The 20,513-nt window shown below is 39.1% G+C and overlaps 1 protein-coding gene across 3 annotated transcripts; it reads right to left on the minus strand.

The window, feature by feature from the left end:
- Positions 1–1,803: 1,803 nt before the first annotated feature.
- On the minus strand, positions 1,804–20,513 carry LOC112406163 (serpin B10). Of its 3 annotated transcripts, none has more exons than XM_024754877.1 (8): positions 20,435–20,513; positions 16,802–16,978; positions 14,603–14,671; positions 13,811–13,948; positions 11,826–11,943; positions 7,515–7,657; positions 4,584–4,739; positions 1,804–2,500 (listed from the first exon to the last, which is right to left on the minus strand). In XM_024754877.1, the coding sequence occupies exons 2-8, from the start codon at positions 16,967–16,969 to the stop codon at positions 2,096–2,098; spliced, it is 1,197 nt and encodes a 398-aa protein (XP_024610645.1). In that variant the 5' UTR covers positions 16,970–16,978; positions 20,435–20,513; the 3' UTR covers positions 1,804–2,095. The 3 variants fall into 3 exon arrangements, with proteins under 3 accessions (XP_024610645.1, XP_024610647.1, XP_024610646.1); XM_024754879.1 differs by having other exon boundaries at positions 16,897–16,978; positions 20,435–20,479; XM_024754878.1 differs by lacking the exon at positions 16,802–16,978 and having other exon boundaries at positions 20,435–20,489.

A 20,513-nucleotide genomic window follows, 5' to 3' on the forward strand; every position in this document is an offset into this window, starting at 1 on the left:
TAAATAAAATACAATAAATCCTTGGGAAAAAAAAAAAAGTGTAGTCTTCATGCCCCAAATATCAACTGATACAGTGTAGATGGTCAGCAAACATTTTTTAAATAAATGACTGCCTGAATGCATCTTACTAACCTGCAGTTTCTAGTATCATCCTTTTTACCTCTTTTGTTTGTTTGAAAAATACTGTGTTTAATATTTTCTGATTGTCAGCCTCTGACACACAGTTACTCTGGTCTTCCTTTATCTTGGCTTGTTTTCCATGCTCCCCGTTCACTTGTTACCTACTTTTCTTATGAGTCCACATGATACATAACACTTAAGGACTTTTAATTTAGTAGCACAGACACAGGGGATTTCTTTCATTGTTACTTAATGTGAGGTATTATGGATAGAGGCAAAGTGTTTTATAATGATATGATAAATTGTCATATATATTACAATTTCCTATCTTTGGAGCTAAAGCATAGAATCATTTTTTTTATTCTATTATACCAAACCAAGATTTGATGCAGAAAATACATTTTCTTATACTAGTTTATACACCATTCATGTTGGATCCATATCAGATCATATCGTTCACTTAGTAGATTAAAATGGAAAAAGCAGCCTAGAATGATAGACTCAATCTCTAAAATTAGAATAACAGTAGATGAGACTACCAATGAGCCATTGCGTAAGAGCATTTTTAATAGAAATTAGAAAAACAGCCAATTTTATGGAGATAAAGTTTTACTAAGGATATCTTCTTATAACTGACAATACACATTTATATAAATTGGAAATCTAGTCTTCTAGCTTATGATTTTTAAAAGCAAGGATGTTAATGTGACAACTTTCATACGTAGTAATTCTTTCCAATAAAATTTTTATTTTGGAATAATTTTAAATTCACAGGAAAGTTACAAAGATAAAACAGGGAATTCCCATATACTTCTGACACAGTTTCCTGTAATGCTAACTTCTAATATTACAATGGAACATTTTTTTAAAACTAAGAAGCCAACGTTGGTACATTACTATTAACTAAACTCCAGATTTCATTGGATTTCACTAGTTTTTCCATTAATGTCAACATAAGTATTTTTAAAATAGCAGAAAAGGGGGATTTAATTTTACAGTGGTAATTTATGAGCCATCAGAGTAATAGTCTTGAGAAAATTCTTGTTTGTCAATATATCACCTCTATAAAGATTTTTTTCTTCACTAAATGATGCATGTGAAAATAAGTGACAATGAAAATAGTGACCAGGTAGTTCAAGCATTTTAAGGCATTCAATTGAATAACCAAATTTCTGAAATGTAAATAAAAGTCACATTAAGATAAAATGTGTTAAACCTAAATGTCCATAGACAGATGAATGAATAAAGAAGATGTGGCATATGTATACAATGGGATATTGCTCAGCCATAAAAAGGAACAAAATTGAATTATTTGTAATGAGGTGGATGGACCTAGTATCTGTCATACAGAGTGAAGTAAGTCGGAAAGAGAAAAATACCGTATGCTAACACATATATATGGAATCTAAAAGACGTACTGATGAACCTAGTGGCAGGGCAGGAATAAAGACGCAAACGTAGAAAACGGACTTGAGGACACAGGCGGGGAAAGGGAAGCTGGGACGAAGTGAGGGAGTAGCATTTACATACATACACTACCAAATGTAAAATGGATAGCTAGTGGGAAGCAGCCGCATAGCACAGGGAGCTCAGCTCAATGCTTTGTGACAACCTAGAGGGGTGGGAGGAAGATGCAAGAGGGAGGGGATATGGGGTTATATGTATACATATAGCTGATTCACTTTGTTATACAGCAGAAACTAACACAACACTGTAAAGTATTAATACTCCAATAAAGATGTAAAAAATAATAAAACTGAATGTCAGCAAAAAAAAAAGTTAAATTTGCCATTCTCTCTAGCTATATAGGCATGATAGGATAACTAGAATATATTATTTCAAGATAATTTTGCTAATATTTATGTGTTAAAAAGAGCCAGGCTATAAACTGGTTTTTATTATAATTGTGTTTTTCCATCATATGTGTATTTTTCACACTGTAAGATGCTCTTGTTTGATGAGAGAGATGCAGGGTTTAAGGGGAGCAGAATCTCCCGTAAAATAGAATGCTATTGGTTTTGTTGTGCCTGATGAAGAAGAGGAATGGGTGGTCTGCATTGAATTCAACGGAGGGGAGTTTAATTCGAAAACTCACCTCACTCCCAGTACCAGCTGCGGCCTCTGTACCTTGTTCATTTATTTCCACAAAAGACTTATGGAAAACATTGGACAGAAATAGGTTTCTCTCCATAGACATTCCTGAGAAATCTGCTTTGCTCTGGCTAAAGGCATCGCTCATCCCCATACTGCTCAGGGTTGACTTGAGATCATAAGTCTCTTCCAGCTTGAACTTGGGAAGATGCAGCTGCACGTCACACAACTCCATCATGTCTGCGCTGGTCCACTCACTCAGCTTCTCATAGGTGATGGCTTTTTCCAGCTAGTTTGGAGCCAAGGAAGAAAGGGTCAGTAATTTCAGAGTGGAGTGAGAACTATTCGTTGAGTGAGACCTTTAGATATTATATAAATGAATTATAGTCACTCCTATTACCAAAGGTAACAAAACACACACATTTGGAAATTCTTTGTTTATAATGAGATCCTCCACACATCCTTGACATAATCATTTTGCAGATTAATAGTTCTCAGGTTATAGGTTTTCTAGATTAGACCTTGATACGAAATGGAAGTACTTCTATGATAATATGCAAGACATCAACTACACATGCAAATACATCAATATAAATATACACTTAGGTGTTGTCAACACAAAAGCATATACTCTAGGACATGTTGTATGCCAGGGCACAAAAAAAACTTTAGTTTTATTAACATAGTAGACAATTCCTTGAAAACAAAATCTGAGGTAAAATGTCTATATAATCACGCCAATATGAAACTAGTAACTATAAACTACGAAAAAATAAGGAAAGAAAAACAAAGAAAGGAAAATCCTCCAATCTTAAGAGTAATGACTTTTTTTTTTTTCTTAATCTTTTGGCCACGCTGCTTGGCATGTGGGATCTTAGCTCCCCGATCAGGGATCAAACCCACGCTCTCTGCACTGGAAGCGCAGAGTCTTAACCACTGGACCACCAGGGAAGTCCCAAGAGTAATGATATTTTAAATAGTGGTTTTGAGGGTGCTTTTTCTCTTCTTTATATTTAAAAATTTTTAAACAATAAATATATATTATATACACATATGCGTACATATATATGATAAACAGTTTGGTTTTTTAAATAGCATGTCTGTTTCAAAGCACATGCTTTTGCTACTTTAAGAATTTTCTAGATCCAAGTATTGCTCTCAGTGACATATTTGTAAATTATGTGCAGTAAGTGACAATATCTTCAGGTCAGGAACCTGCACTTCTAAAAAGAAAGGCTTATCTTTCGAGGGTGTAACTCTAATGGTTTAGTATTCACACTTGGTCTTATTTCTACTATCCTCTCCAGTTTCACAAATCTTATGACACTATTTAGAAATCTTTCTACACACTAGTAGGGTGGTGGAAACCTAAAGAATCTGGCACACAAGAAATTAGGCGCAGTGTAAAGAACGACAGAACACTTGTTGCATGAGAAACTAGTGTTCAGTTTAGACATGCAAATTGCTCAGAAATGTGGTCAGACCAAAGTCAGGCTTAAGAGAAGTTTAACAGATGAACAACTTAAATAATACTTGAAGATGCACTGATACAGACTATATCTCCTGAAGAGTGTTAACTTGATAAAAAATGTTTTTTAAAAATGTTTTAGGGGCTTCCCTGGTGGCGCAGTGGTTGAGAGTCCGCCTGCCGATGCAGGGGTTGCGGATTCGTGCCCCGGTCCGGGAAAATCCCACATGCCCCGGAGCGGCTGGGCCCGTGAGCCATGGCCGCTGAGCCTGCGCGTCCGGAGCCTGTGCTCCGCAACGGGAGAGGCCACAACAGTGAGAGGCCCGCGTACCGCAAAAAAAAAAAAAAAAGTAATCCATTTAATGTTTTTAAACATATGTCTAAGACTAGATTAATGCAAGTGATTAAAAAATTAATTAGGTAAGTCCTATCGGAAGGAGAAGAAAGACCTATATTGACTGAAAGGTTGATATGATCAATCCACACAGCTTTGTGACTGACAATAAATATCTCTATCTGTTGTTTGTGTGGTTGTTTGTGTGACTCCCCTATGCTAAAGATGTCTATAGATTACTTAACCTTCCTGAGGGATAGTAATATCAACCTGACAAAGTTTTGTAAAGCTTAAATGATGTAAAAATACAGTACCTAGGGCTCGAGGTATGTTGGTTGCCTTCCTCTGCAGAAATTAAAGAACTGGGAGATCATGTCTTTATGTTTTTCCCCGGAGGGATAAACACTAGAACCCTCTTCGTGTCAGACAGACTGATGTCTTTTTTTAAAGTTTTTCTCCATACAAATAAATGTATATGCAAAACAGACACAGACTCACAGATACAGGAAATAAACTTATTACCAAAGGGGAGAGGAAAGAAGGTAGGGATGAACAGGCTGACCCCTTTACCTGATCCAGCCCACCGATGTCTTCCGGCAGTAGTATCAGTAGGCTGAGGTCACGGTTCTCATAGAAGAGCTGAAGGCCTATGGCTTGTGGCTTTTCTATGTAAAATACTTGAAGTTTTTCTTTCATGGACATCATTTGCACTGGTTTGCTCGTAGTCTGTAGAATACATGTAGCAAAATCACTGGGGAGGTGTTCCACCAAATCCTTAATTCTTTAGCATCATTGGTTCCCAGTAGTCTGGGACACTGGCAAAGCTAGTGATCCTCTGCTAAATGCGGAATAAAATTATTCAAACCTTGTTTTCTGGAAATCTGTGTTCTACTGGATAACATCATCAATAAATGATGTGGGAGTTTCTTCCTCTGACACTGTTACGGCATCCTCTATAAATCATGGCAAGCTGGATTCTACCAAACACTTAAAAGAGTCTTGTGCAAACTATGTAAATGCCAATGATTCCGAAACTGAGTAAGGTGCATTTCACACACACACATTTGTGGTTTTTGTTTTTGTGTGAGGGTATTTTAGTATCATAAAACTGAAATTCACTAAGAGAATGAAAAGACAAGCAGTAAACTAGGAGATAAGAGTTTCAAAACACATAATTGATAAAGGACTGGTATCCAAAATTTGAAAAGACCTCTTAAAACTCAACAGTTATAAGGCAAAGAACCCAATTTTAAAAACAGGCGAAAGATCTGAACTGATACCTCACCAAAGGCAGACCTACAGCATATGAAAAGATGTTCAATCTTATGTCCTTAGGGACTTGCAAATTAAAACAGTGAAGATACCACTACTACAGATCTAATAGAATGGCTAAAAGTTCAAAACACTGATAACATAAACTTCTAGCGAGGGTGGAACTGACATTCTCAGCCAGTGAGAATGCAAAATGGAAGCCATATTGGATGACAGTACGGTGGTTTCTTACAAAGCTAAATACAGTCTTACCATGTGATCCAGCAACTGTGCTCCTGGGTAATTACCAAAATGAGTTAAAAACGTGTCCACACAAAATCTTGCATGCAAATGTTTATAACAGCTTTAATCATAATTGCTAAAAACTGGAAGCAACCGAAATGCCCGTCAGTATGGTGAATGGATAAACAAACTGCTACATCCATACAATGGAATAGTATTCTGCAACAAAGTGAAATGATCTATCAAGCCATAAAAAAGGCATGGAGGAGCTTTAAATACGTATCGCTAAGTGGAAGAAGACGGTCTGAAAAGGCTACATACTATGCAATTCTGTTTCTACGGCATTCTGAAAAAGGCAAAACTATAAAGACCGTAAAAAGATCAGTGGTTGCCAGAGATTTAGAGAGAGGGATGAATGTTTGGAGCACAGGGCATTTTTAGGACAATGAAAGTATTCTGTATGATACTGTAATGGTAGATACATGACATTATGAATTTTTAGTAAAGCCAATGGTGAAACAAAAGCAAAACCCTGCAATTCAGACATTGTAGACATATGTTATTTATCCACTCTATGTGGAGCTAAATGTCCATCACAAAATCCTACTGTTCTGCTAAGGTAGTGGCCATGTGACCAGGGCTGTTCATTCAGGATACTCTGTGATACAGTGATTGTCTCAAGGATAAGTGTATGAATGGCACCAACCGGAGTCCTCTTTGGGAGCATTCTGTTAGAGCTAGCAGCCAAGACTTTGTCTATGTAGTAGGGTTGTGAAGCTAGAATATGGGGCTGTCATAGTCCCTGGTCATATGGATAAATTCCATCTTTAGTATTAGAGAATGAAGGCAAAAAGGAGGGGTCAGGGGTGGGGCAGAGAAAATGGATTATGTTTGAGATTCAAAGATCCCACTCCCAGACTTCCCAGTTCCTCTTAGTTTCATAAGCTAATGCTAACACAATGCCCATTTTACTGGAGCTAGTTTGGAATGCTTTTCTATCACTTGCATCTGAAAATTCCTGGTGAATATATTAAGGCAAGTAACTATCCAGCACATTTCTAGTTAGCCCATTGCGTTATATGTTCAGTTCCTTCCCCATCTTTACCCCACCAATTATCTGAAAACCGCCTATTGCACACAACCATATGGTTACAGCAGTAGGTCCTCAGCAGCACTGTTTATGTGAGGTGATCCACCCCAGGACCAAAATATGTTAACAATCTTTGGCCAATCGGTTCCTTTCCTAGGAATTTGGAATGAGACCTATCAGACTGGTCTGTAGAATGGAGGAGATGTGGGTAGCCATGTTCTGCCTTTGTGGACCGGGCCGCAGAGGAAGTTAGACTTCAGGCTGAGAGAAGAATAATGGGAGAAACAGAGTTGGAAAGATAGAGAACGAATCCTGACAACATTTGAATCCTTGTTTCCACTCAAGTCCCAAGACCCAGCCACATCCAGCCCTTAGGTGTATCTGTCAGCTTCCATTAGTCTCCCTTGTTGCTGAAGTCATCAAAAACAAGTGTGCTGTGTCCTAACACAGAAGGAAACGTTAACGAAAGAAATAAGATTTTAAATTTTTATTTCTTTTTCTTATGGAAGGGTAAGAGTTTGGTACACGGTGGTACTGCCTTAATAGAACAAGAATAGAACTAGTAAGCGAAGAGTTTGGGGTTATGGTCCTGGAAGCCTTCAACTTAAGCATGGCTCTAGTCATTTAACCATGCTGCATTTCTAACCTGAGAAATAAATGTAATAACTACCTTACCTACTCTACCATAGTTGCAGCAAGGACTGAGTAATAAAATATGTGAATAGTCTATTTTCAGAGAAAAAATAATGAAAGGGGAATTTCCAGGTAGGATGGAACTGGGGTTTTTAGCACAGTCATCCCTGCCCTAGTAAGAGCCATAGTTTACAGGGGCATATAGTCAGAGAGAATAAGTTTAAAATAGAATTCCCTTTGCAATGCCGTGTAAAAATTCATACTGGTTATTAACAGGTTCCTACCTTGTTTATTCTGAAAGGCTTTTCTGTGGTATTTTGGACCAAGAATTGATGTTCCCAGATTCTTTTAAAGTAAAGGGCATTTACCAGAACCATTCTGGTTGCAGAATCCACAGCATTATCAGGTAGGAGATTCAGGATTTTTCCTAAAAGAGCAAAAGGACAGATTTCAAATGATGTAGTTACATCCCGGTGAAACGTCATACATAAAAATGATGATTATGAAATACCGTTAAATGATAACATCTTGTATCCACCAATGATCCAAGCCAGGAAGTTAGTATTAATAGAATATTATTAACAGATCCTATTTAAATTTCATCTGTTTTTCCAATAAAGTCCTTTTTTTCCTGGACCAGAAATCAATCCAAGAGCTCAAGTTGCATTTAGTTGTCATTTCCTTTTAGTCCCCTTTAGTCTTTTTCTTTCATTCCTCATTCATTCTTTGTCTTTCATGTTCCTCATTCATTCTTTGTCTTTCATGACCTTGATACTTTTGAAAAATATTTGTAGAATGCTCAATTCTCAGTTCAAGTTTGTCTGATGCTTCCTCAAGATAATATTTAGTTTATAAATTTTTGTGAGAATATTACTTTTGTGGGCTGAATTGTGTCATCCAGAAAGATATGTTAAATCCTAACCTCCGGTCCCTGTGAATGTGATCTTATTTTGAAACAGAGTCTTTGCAGATGCAGTCAAGTTCAAATGAAGTCATACTGGATTAGGGTGGGCTCTAATTCAATGACTGGTATTCTTATAAGGGGAGAGAAATTCGGACACAGACACACAGAGTGTGAAAACATGGAGACATAGGAGAGACAAAGAAGAAAGTTATGTATCAACAGAGGCAGAGATTGGAGAGATGTGTCTACAAGCCAAGGATTGCCAATGACCATCAGCAACTAGGAGACAGGCGTGGAGCGGTTTCTTCCCTGAAGCTTTCCAAGGGAGCAAGGCCCTGCTAACACCTTAACTTCAGACTTGCAGCTTCCAGAACTATGAGAGAATATATTTCTATTGGTTTAAACCACACAGTTGGTGGTAATTTGTTATGGCAGCCCTAGGATTTATGGCATATTTCTGTCATCACAGGAAGATCCGGACAGCTCTGTAATCTAGAGCAGCAGTCCCCAAAGTTTTTGGCACCAAGGACCGGTTTTGTGGAAGACAATTTTTCCACGGACCAGGGCTGGGAGTCAGGGTGTGGGGATGGCTCAGGCGGTGATGCGAGCGACGGGGAGCGACAGGCAGTGGCAGATGAAGCTTTGCTCACCTGCCCGCCACTCACCTCTTGCTGTGCATGCCGGTTGCTAACAGGCCCAGGCCCGGGGGTTGGGGACCCCTGATCTAGAGAGATGGATCCGGTCATGCTCCTCGAGTGTGTCAGCCTGTGCGGGGGAAGCACGGCAAGGATCCTTATGCAAACCGAGCTTACGCCGTGTCAGACAATAACTCTCCACTCAGCTCAGAAAGGCTTTGCTGGGGCGAAAGATAGCAGATGAGTTGCTCCCCGCCTTCCTGTCTGTAGGGTCCCCACCTGTCTTCCAGAGAACAGAGTGGGCACTAGGTAGGAATTTGAGAGCTGAGATTTAGTTCAGCTCCAGCACTATTTTTTTTTTTTTTTTTTTTACACTTTTGCTGCAACATCAGGTACACTGAATATTCTTGCTTTTATACATTTTTGAGAATTACATTTTTTTTTTTTTTGCGGTATGCAGGCCTCTCCCTGTTGTGGCCTCTCCCGTTGCAGAACACAGGCTCTGGACGCGCAGGCTCAGCGGCCATGGCTCACGGGCCTAGCCGCTCCGCGGCATGTGGGATCTTCCCGGACCGGGGCACGAACCCGCGTCCCCTGCATCGGCAGGTGGACTCTCAACCACTGCGCCAGCAGGGAAGCCCTCCAGCACTATTCTTGCCCCTACTTCTACTACATTGAGTTTGTGTTGTATATTACAATGTGCTTTTGCTTATAGAATCACATTTGGTCCTCATGTGAACTGGAACAGTGCAAGTAATTCCTTTCTGTAAATGCTAGCTAATCTGTAGTTCTCAAAACAGACTTACTTTTAGATGAATCCAAATCAAGCATAAGTTAAGGATAATGGTCACTCTTGCCTCACCATGGCTTCTGAGTCACTAGTCCAGTGAAAAAGGAACTGAGAATTTAGGGCTGCCAACTTCCTCAGTTCACTTCAATAAACATTGCTCTGAATAGCTACCCTGAGCAGGGCTGTTATCTGTTAGTGATTCAAAGCAGAAACTCAAATAAGATAGTATTACTGCCCTTGGTGTTCTTGAGTTTAGTGGGGGAGGCAGGGACTTCAACAGTTAATTTCAATAACAACGTGGTAAGTGTCAAGGTAAAGGTTCCCACAGGGGGCTTTTGGAGCAACCAAGAAGGCTCTGAGCTCAGCCTGGGAGCCAGGGGAGGACATTATGCCTGAGGGAACTCCTGAGATGTTATCCAGTGGCCATGAAGGGGCTAGGAGTGGCAGGGGAGGGGACCGTGTTTTGAACTGAAGGGACACATGAGCAAATGCATGGGGTCGTGAGGTAGCACAGGGACTTCCAGGGACTCTGTGCCACTTAGAATTCCTGAGTATCAACTTTGAGTCAGAGAATGACAAGAGTTGAAGTGGAGAGACAGACAAGACTTCACGGTCCTGTTGGACCTTCTATGTCAGTTTAGGCAGCTTGAATTCATCCTGTAGGATGTGGGGCACCATGATGGATTTTGAGTACGTGGCCCACTTGGTCGAATTCACATTTTAGGGAGGTCGTTCTGATGGCTGAATGGAGGTTGCATTTGAGGGGAGCAAGATGAGAAACAGATTATTGCATTAACACAGATAAATGATGACAAAGCCGAGAGCAGAGGAGGAAGAGATTGGAAAGGAAAGATGAACTCAGAAACACGCAGGAGGAGGCAAAGGAAAAGGGAGAATTTAGAGTATCTCTCGGACTTCTGATCTGGGCAAGTGTGTGGTAGCCACCCATCCGCCGGGATGGAGAATGAGTGCACAGAGAGGACAAGGTGTGGATAAGCTGTTCTGAATATGACTTCAGTATGTCGAGTTTGAAGTATGTGGGACCCTCTGCAAGCATATCTGGCAGGAATATACAAATGAACTCTCAAGTTTGGGGGGAGGGGGATTATCTAAACATTCCATGTTTGTTGCTGCAAAGCAAAGGCTTGATCATTAATATTCATTAGCGATTACACCTTTGGTATTTCTTTGTGAGATATAATGGACCATCAACAGACATATCGATTGAAAAGGAAGCGTGGAATATTGAAATGACTTCAGACTTCAGAGCTAAACTGACTCAGATTTCAGTCCTATTTCTGAAGCTTTCAACTATCTGATCTTGGTAACAGTTTCTCTAAAGCCTCAGCTTCCTCATTTCTAAAATAAGGATCATACTGAAAAACTGCTAAATCGCCTATGAGAATCCCTCTACTATCCCCTTTTTAGAAATAGAACGCTTAACTTTTAGGTAGCATGTGGCTACCCAGCTAAAAACTACATTTTAAAGACCTTTATTACAAACTAGGACAGGTTGGTCACCAGAGCATAAAACGGGCCATGTATCCAAATTTGGGATATGAGTGGAACTGGTGTGTGAAAGTTTCAGGGCATCCGCTTAAAAGCAAAGAGGCTTTATTTTCCCTATTTCCTGCTGACTGTAAAACTGACAAATGTAAGAATCACCTTAGACAAATATAAAAGCCATGTCTCGAGGATGGCAGAGCTAACCCACTAGTCCGGGTCTCTGGATGCCTTCATGGAACAGAATGCCTATCTACCTTGTGACTATTAGGTCAGAGATAAACTTCTATCTTATTAAGATATTGTATTTTGGGTCTCTTTGTTACAAGAGCTCAGCCCATACTCTAAGCTAATATATGACCTATTTTGAAAATCACTTAAGGTTATGTAGTACATTTACTGCCACATTTTCATTGTTCAGCAGCAGCTATTTTTCTTAAGAAACCACAAGTGCAGCAGTATTCCAAAATTCCTGTTTTGCATTTTTCTGCCTTTTATCCCTGGAGTCCTCCTTGGAATTAGTGGAATCTGATCATTTTCTTGTCTACTTGGTAAAATGGTTGTCTTATCTGTTTTAGATAAGACTTATTGCAAAAGCTATAAATCAAAAATTATGGGCATGAATAAAACAAATGTTTTGAATATTTAGAATGTGTCCACAGTTCTATTTAAGAAATGCCTATACTTATACATAACACAAATACAAAATAATAAAGCAATACTTGGAGAAAGCGCACTGCTGAGTACCTTGGAGAAGGCTTACCTTCAGTCTGGCTTTCAACCCAAGAGTTGATCTCCTTTCTGATTTGGTCAGAAGCTTCCATAAAGTTCACAGACTGTGGCTCTGAGCCAAAGTATGTTTTCATGTCTTGTAAATATTTCTGGAAGATATAGGTAAAATCTCCTTTTGTAGAATTTTTCCAGAATCAATAAACAAGTCTATTTAGATTATCCAAAAAAAAAAAAAAAAAACCCCAGCTAGATGGACAATTGCAAACTGCCACCCCATTGCTCCCCTCAATCTTTCCACACTCCAGCTTTGGTTAGAAACTAAACACCGCCCTGTGTAAACTTAGCTAGGCACGGACTAGCCATGCAGAGCGGCAGGTATGGAAGGAAGGCCCGTCTCCCACAGCTCTGGAGCCTCCACATCTTCATCTGTTTTTATTCGTCCTTGGGAAATGGGGCTGGGATGAAAAGGAGGACCATTCTAGGAATCCCAGGAGCGACTCCAGCCAAGGAGTACTGGGCTTTCTGTGGTAGAGATGGAGCCAGATTAAGAACCCTGGGTCTGGCAGCTGCCGTCTATGGACTCTAAACACCCAAGAGCCTGGGGAGGGCTTCTGAGGGAAACTATGGGCTGCCATGGAAACCGATTTCCAAGACCGGTCAAAGGTTTCGTCAGGTATTCTAAGGGAAAAAGCAGGCTTCTTCCTTCGGGCTGTTGATGCTACCCTCAGTGGCCATCATCCTAAGTGGGCTGTAACCAAGGTTGCTGCTTAGAAGGGCACCTGCCTTGAAACATAATTTATTCCCTGGGACAGCTGTGGCTTTCCTTCAGTTTATTACTTTCTGGAGGAATTGTGTGCAGTTAAAAAGTGTTGAGTTAATTCAGCTTCCAGGCAGTGGTTTGGAGATTATGAAGTCTACGTTCTGTACAATTTATAATCCAGTAAAAAGAAAACGTAAACATTCTTGAGGTACCTATTCCTTGTCTTGACTCATGGGTTCTGATCAACCTCTCTGTGCACAGCTAGGGCTTGTGGATATTTTAGAAGAGTACCATTTTGTATCTCTGCGTGCTTCTTTTTACCAAGTGCCCACCCAACTCAATCATCTCTCCTGCTAATGAATCAAACCTGAGTGCATGAGACTACCAGTAATAAAAATGCCTTTAAGACTTCACTTGGCTGCTTTTTTGCCTTTAGTAATAGCAAAGCCCAAGTTCTGAGCTCCCCGGAATTCACTGGGTACGGGCAGGGATAACACTGCTTGAAATCACAAGATAGCTTGACTTTTCCTGTTGCTGTCCCTCTCCCTACTCAATTTCCTTACTCCTTACCCACTGGGCGCCTGGGTCCTCTGGCTTTCTTCTGAAGTGTGCCAAAGGATGTGATGGACAAACATGAAAGAAGTAAATGCTTGGCTTGGTTTGGAGTTGACTCCTCTGAGGAGCCCTTGCATCTGAACTGAAGATGAACTCATGGTCTGCACTGTGGGTGTCTCAACCATCAGAGCAAAAGAGAAGTTGATTCAATTCCATGCTAAGAATCTTTCTTAAAGTGTCTGAAGTCAAGATGTGAAGTGACTTAGCTGATCGCAAAGTCAACTTTGCTCTTGAGGACACAGTCTCCTGCCACACTCCTATGACCACACCACCCTCTGCTCCTTCAGACTCACCATATTGAGTTATTCTATATCTTTTGCTCTGTTTCCCATGAAACAAATGTTGACCCAGGGATTATATAAACCACATTTCTACGAGTCTTCATGGGTTGTTCCTGGGGTGTACCCCTTTATTCTGGGCATAAAGATCTGATCACCAGATTTGGTTTGAAATATGTTATTGGTTTCCTTTACAACTTGACACATTGGTCAGACTAAATGATTGTTTATCAGAAATGCTGACCACATACTCCATATACATTAAGATTGTCCCTGGGATCCCTGGAGAAAAGTACAAAGAGTTTATTGATTGATCTCATGTGATTCTTCCCCATCAGCTTGAAATAAGATGTTTGCACTTACATTGTGAAATGGATACGTTTTCTCCCCATAGATCCTGTTGGCTGTTTTAAGTATGCAAGCATTGCTGGGATTGTTGATTTCTGAGATAAGTGTCTGGAAATTAGAACGTATTTCTTCAGCCTTGCCTACATCGAATTCCTTTAAAAGAAAGTAAATTGGTTAAATAAAAATGTTGAACAAGAACTAAGTGTATAAGAACAACTTATAGTAAATGAAATGATTTAAAGTTTACGAACAAAGGCTGAAATCGATTGTGTGGTAGATAAAAAAAATGTTCTCTTTAGTATTATTAGTGCAGGAATGTAATGGCTGTTGGGACATCATTTTCTTCACACTTAGTTTGCAGAAGTAAGAACAATGTTGAAAGTAGAGTAGTTTTGAAGGGGAGGGAAAGGAAGAGATAAGGGAAAAGAATATTACCCTTCCAAAAAGTGTAGACATTCTGCACTCTAAAAAATTTCCCAGGCTTCCCTGGTGGCGCAGTGGTTGAGAGTCCGCCTGCCGATGCAGGGGATGTGGGTTCGTGCCCCGGTCCGGGAAGATCCCACATGCCGCGGAGCGGCTGGGCCCGTGAGCCATGACCACTGAGCCTGTGCATCCAGAGCCTGTGCTCCACAACGGGAGAGGCCACAACAGTGAAAGGCCCGCGTACCACAAAAAAAAAAAAATTCCCATAATTTTAACATATATTTTAAAGAAAAGTTACCTATTAAAGTTTGCTTAATTTAGCCACTAACGTGCTAAAGTGCTCTCTCCTTAATTATCAAATGGATATTGAAATATAAGACATACCATTTCCCTTTTCTTTTCAAAACTGTCAGGACAAGGTTTGCTGTCCTGGTCTCTGCTAAACTGAAGAACCTGTAATTTCAATAAAAAGGCAATATGTGAATGCACTTTGCAGAGATGTAATCATATGAAATACACATCAGCAACTACAAGCCATTTGTTCCTATAGATACAAAACATATAATTAATGAACCAAGGGAGCGCTGATTTGACTTAAATGGTGTGTTACCTGACCTAATAAGAGTAAGTCAAGAGCTGCTTTTAAATAAATTTTTAAGTTGAATTTAAATTGCTAGTCTCTTTATTTTAATACTTTTTATGGGACGTTGAGGATAATGTTGGGAATAGCCTTAGAGGTAAAATTCTCATGTTTTCCGAGTTTCATTTTTATCTATGATTGGTTTGAAAAGAAGCCTAGGTATTCAACTGAGACCATCACTTAGATAATTTAAGCAAATGCCACCATTGCCCCAGTTATCTGGAAAATTCAGGAATTTTAGTTGCTTTTTCTACTTAAGCGCTTCAGTTTTCACTGCCTACCACCATCTGACATATGGAGATAGAGTCTTTGTCTTCACCCCAGCAATTCACGTGACAGGTCACAGGAAGGATGTGGACATTGTTTCCCCTGAGAAAACAAAGTGATAATTCCATCTCCTGCATGCATCCTGGACCCAGCTTACAGAAAGGAATAAAGTCTACTTTACCAAAGTTTGTGCTGACACATGGCGACAGACAGGAACCACTTGCCATAGGGAAAAAAAGGGGGAGGCGCCTAAGAAACTCATTAGTCTCAATTGCAAACCGAAGCTGTTAATATTTCAGTGACATTGAAATAAAACAAGGGTAAGCAACACCCAGCAATATATTTATATGGAGTGGAAGCAAATTGACATTGATCTAAGATTAAGTCTATCACATTCATAGTTAAACCTTTTAATAATGAGTCAATTATTAACTAGCTGTGAACCAGGATTTTTCTGTGAACCAAGATTTTGTTGTTGCTATTTTTAAACCACACAATAGCTTGTAAATTATGAGCATAAGGGGGATATCCTAGACCCAAACTGACAGAATATGTATTCTGCCTGTCTCATTCAGAACTGCTGGCTGTGCCCATTTCCATACTTGTCACAGAGGCCAGCTTCTTGGTGGAAATTTTGTCACTTGGCCTTTCAATCGTTGTATGATTTAGAGCTGAATTTACTCTCTTCTATTTTTATTTTTACTTAAAACACATATTTATATGTTTACACAAGCATAGATACAGATACACATATATATGGCTATTTGATATGTTTTGCTATGTAAGGCTACACACGTACACATACACTCGCTATGATTTGAGGATGCTTACATCAAATTGATAATTGCTTATACAGTAATCCTGTTTTGCTATTTTAATGCCCTTAATGGGCTCTTTAGATTCATCTAGACAACCAGGGACCAAACAAAGTAACAACCAAACAAAGCATGAGGAACAGGATTCACTTGGTTTTTCTATTTTTTTCTTCAAGAAAATCCTTCTGAGATTAGAAAGATGATGACTAATTCTATTATTTAAAGTATGAGCCATTACTTTCTTGAAATATTTTAGTAATCAAAATAAAATTGTTTTTGAACCAAACTCGATAACCTCTCCATGTACCATTTTGTATCTCTGTGTGCTTCTTTTTACCAAGTGCCCACCCAGCTCAATCATCTCTCCTACTTATGAATCAAACCTGAGTGCATGAGACTACCAGTAATAAAAATGTCTTTAAGACTTCACTTGGCTGCTTTTTTGCCTTTAGTAATGGCAAAGCCCAAGTTCTGAGCTCCCCGGAATTCACTGGGTATGGGCAGGGAAAACACTGCTTGAAATCACAAGATAGCTTGACTTTTCCTGTTGCTATTCCTCTCCCTATTCAATTTCCTTACTCCTTACCCACTGGGCACCTGGGTAAGGGAACATCATCTCTCCATTTGATTTTGCCAAAGAACACCGGTTCTTAAACGGTATTCCTAGAAAGAGTTTTCAAATTGATTCACTTTCTCAGATTTCTTTTTATAGTCTAGAAAATTTATTTAAAGTGTGTCTTTTATTTTGGAGGACGTGGTTGTAAAACGTGGGCTATTTGGATTTCAGGAGAGGAGTGAACAAAAGACAAGAAAAGCATTTCATTTTAAGGCAACAGAGGATGGTTGACCTTTCTCACTCACCCGGGACATTTGGGCTGCCGTGGTGCCTTTGGTGCCCAAATACACCATGGCCAAGGAGGTTGAGATGCCCCAGGGAGAAAAAAAGATATTTTTACCCTCAGCAGATTCAGCTAGCTTTTTGCTAAGCTCCAGAGCAAATTGGTTGACAGATTTTCCTAGAGAGTCCATTGGGAAAATCTAAGAAAAATAAAGTAAAGTTAGAGAACATGTTAATAATCCTTTCCATTTATTTAACTTTTGTAAATGGATTTGTTGGCTTACATAATTATCTTTTTTAATTACCCTTCATTGAAATGACAAAAGAATGTATTATCCAATCTGATTATATATATATATATATATCTGATTTTATATATATATATATAATATGTATATATACACTCATAAGAGCTGAATAAACTTTAGAAAAATTCCACTCCAACATTATTTTAAATATTTTAAAAATGAAGTCCAGAGAGTTTAAGAGAATTGGCTCAAATTTCAGAGTTAGTTCACATGAGAGAACAATTGGATTCTGGTCAGTTAGCGGCTCCCTGTTGAAAATGCCAGGATATAAATGGCAGAGGAATCAGCCCAGTGCCTCTTACCAACACACCACATGCCTACTGACTTTACCCAGTAAATGAGGAATAATTATACCCCTTTTCAACTTTGTACTTTTTCTCACTTATCTTTCATCCATATTTTTATACTTTTAACCTTTTTTATTCCTTCACACCCTGATGTATGATATCTTGGTTCCTTTATCCTCCTTTATTCTCTTGAAATCCAACTCTGCTCCGGATCTTCTTTCCCTCTGGAAGCCTTTTCTGAACTTTGGGGTTCACAGGAGCACGTCTTCCACCAAAGACCCATAAAATAGCTTTTGCCGCCTGCTTGGAGCTTATCATACTGCTAGTTCTGTTTGCATAGATTTATATCTTTTCAACTCTGGGATAATTTCCTTGAGAGCAAAATTTTCTTACTCAGCTTTGCGCATCCAGTGACACCCACCTCAGGACTTTGCACAAAATGAAAACTTACAAATACTTGTTTATTTCTCTTTTAGAGTGTTTATAGTTTGGGCTCTAGCCACCATTTTTTATCTATTTAAACTTGAAATCTTTCACAGTTTAGTGGAAATGCTCATAGAGAAGTAGAGAACTCAAGACTTGCTTGCCTTTATCCTCACTCACGTGAGACCCTCTGAAACCAATCTTAACAAACAAAGGAACTCAAACTTCCTCATTTTAAAAAATATTATATTCACCTTCTAAATTTCACGTCTAATTACCCTGATATTTTCATTTAAGTCTTTTTAGACTGAGTCTCTATCAAAGAAATAGTGAGTTCAATCTATTGTCATTTTATAGCCAAATAATTTCTCAAGCTGATTAAATGATTAAAAATAAACCAAATTCCTAAGCCTAGAAACTCCCATTAGTGCCAGTGTCGTATAGAACTTGGTCCTGCACTGATATCACCTGGCCCTCAGAGAAACCTAGAATGAGAACTTTAGAAACGTCAGAAGATCTCTCTAGTTCAATGGTTGAATGAAGGGAGAGGCATGTGTAGGCAAAGTTTTGGTTTCATCATGACTTGGATTAACAGTGATACTGTTGAAATCCCTCCTAGTCATAGGCTTACACTTAACCAAACAGCTTCCCAGCCTCTAAATCATCCCTAGTCATAGCTCCCACCTATTTCAGAAGCTGATGATAATCCTAGGCTAACATTATCTTATTAAAGAAGAAAAGCAAGAACCTCTACTCTTGTAGCAATTCTACGCCCTCATAAAATGTTCGAAACTTGTGTATCAGTATTTCCCTTGACAGATCCAATGCTGTCTTGTAAATAACCTCCCTCTTTTCTTTACAGCTATATTCATTCAAATGATGCTTTGCTTACTGCCTGTATATTAAGCTTTATCTTTTAAGAACTCATGAATTCTTTCATATGGAAAATGCCTGGCTCCATGGCCAAAGCATAATCACTATGAAGGGAGGAGAGGAGAAACTACCATTTTAAGGCTGAGGATTTTTATCTTTCTACTTATTATTTATGGTTATTCTAAAGTTTAGTTACTTGTAACAAATCCCTGAAAACAATAACTCTCTCTACTGAAAAAGCTAATTTCTTGTGGAAAGTTAATATCCAGGTATCTTCAATTTCATTAATTCTCTCATTAATATCATTAATATATCAGGTGTAGCCCAGACCATACAAGAAAAATAATTCCTGCCTTTAAAAAAAAAGTATAGAAGTGCTAAGCCAGCCAGTGCTGGATAAAATTATCCCGGCAGTGAAAAGTGCTTTCTGAAAGATGCAGAATTTGGGGATGAGATTCTACATGAAATAATTTATCCATACAAGGGTTCGACAGTGATCTTTTCAGAAAAGACTATAAATGTCTAGATCAGAAGCCAACTATGCCCTTTTCAGAATAAATGGCTCTTTTGCAATTTTCAGAAGGTACATGGATATATCAGTTTACATACATATAAATATACATACATATGTAAAATATGTAAAATCTCAATCTGTAAAGGGGCTTAGCTAAAGAAATATGAAAATAAGAAAAGGATAGTATCACTCGTCAATATGTCTCATCAAAGATACACATACTCTTCACAAATCAGAGTTGGAAAGAACCTTGAAATCCCTCTAATCAAATTGCTTCATTTTATCTGCTAGGAAACTGAGGCCCAGAGAGGTTAAATGTGCTGACGAACATGCACAGCTAACTAACAACAGAGCTATCGTTGCAGTCCCATTCTCTGGACTCTAAATACAAATGCTTTTGTCATTATATCTTACTGTCTTTAAGGTTTTACGGTGAAAGGGAGGGATTGGGTGACGAAAGAGGATGAACAGGAGGAGGAAGAAAGAGAGACGATGATGAGCTGGAGGAGGGAGCGGGAAGGACTCTCTTCCCCTTTTCCATTAGAGGACATCCAAGGCCTCCTGACTTTCTGATGATATTGATGATATTGTCTACTTGGTGGAGTTGTGCATATCAGAAAATGACCCCCCGAATCCGCAGCACTTCAATATTTACCTAAAGCCACTTCTGAGGGAATTAATAGTCTCGGAGGATTTATGATGAGCATGGAGTGTAAGCTTAGGGACTTAGGTTATTCCACAAAAGAGAAGAAAGCTAATGGCCCATGGAATGGTAGCCAAGACATGAAGGTGTGCGTGGGCGGGGGTGTAGAGAGTCAAATCATTAGTTCCTTACATTAGTGACTAAGCTCAAATTCACGTTGCCAAGTCCGCTCTTCTGAAGGGTTAGAAGGGTTTTGGTTCAATACTTCTGAGAATACCCTATTTCTTTTTACCTGTGTTGACAGATACGAAGGTAGCAAATCCAAAAATGTGACTGGAGAAAACTCCATTCATAGTTTCACAATTCACGGCAAAACTACCTTTCTGACGTCTTTGGAAGTGAATGCTCTCTCCCGCTTAGCCCACTTTCTAGTACCAACTTTGAATCAGCTCAGGGTTCAATCTCTCAGACCTGCACATAATTCCTGGGGGCTGGCCTTCATCTATTATTTCTGTTTTGTGGGAGTCTCGATAAATTGTTCTTTAGCTAGGTACCTCAACAAAGAAAGAAAACATAAACAAACATTTTAAAACAACTATTTACAATACCTTGTTTTCTTACACGGGAGCAGAATTGGCAACTGGTTCCTTTAGTAAGAGACCGTGGCTGAGTTAAGTGACCTTTAAC

Source organism: Neophocaena asiaeorientalis, unplaced genomic scaffold (assembly GCF_003031525.2).
Source record: "Neophocaena asiaeorientalis asiaeorientalis breed wild unplaced genomic scaffold, Neophocaena_asiaeorientalis_V1.1 scaffold124, whole genome shotgun sequence".
NCBI classification, from domain to species: domain Eukaryota; kingdom Metazoa; phylum Chordata; class Mammalia; order Artiodactyla; family Phocoenidae; genus Neophocaena; species Neophocaena asiaeorientalis.

Coding starts and splice junctions, on each gene's coding strand:
- LOC112406163 (XM_024754877.1), bottom strand. CDS start 16,969: ATGGACTCTCTAGGAAAATCTGTCAACCAATTTGCTCTGGAGCTTAGC. Junction 14,672..16,801: donor CGGCAGCCCAAATGTCCCGG/GTGAGTGAGAAA, acceptor TTGAAATTACAG/GTTCTTCAGTTTAGCAGAGA. Junction 11,944..13,810: donor AAACGTATCCATTTCACAAT/GTAAGTGCAAAC, acceptor TATATCTTCCAG/AAATATTTACAAGACATGAA.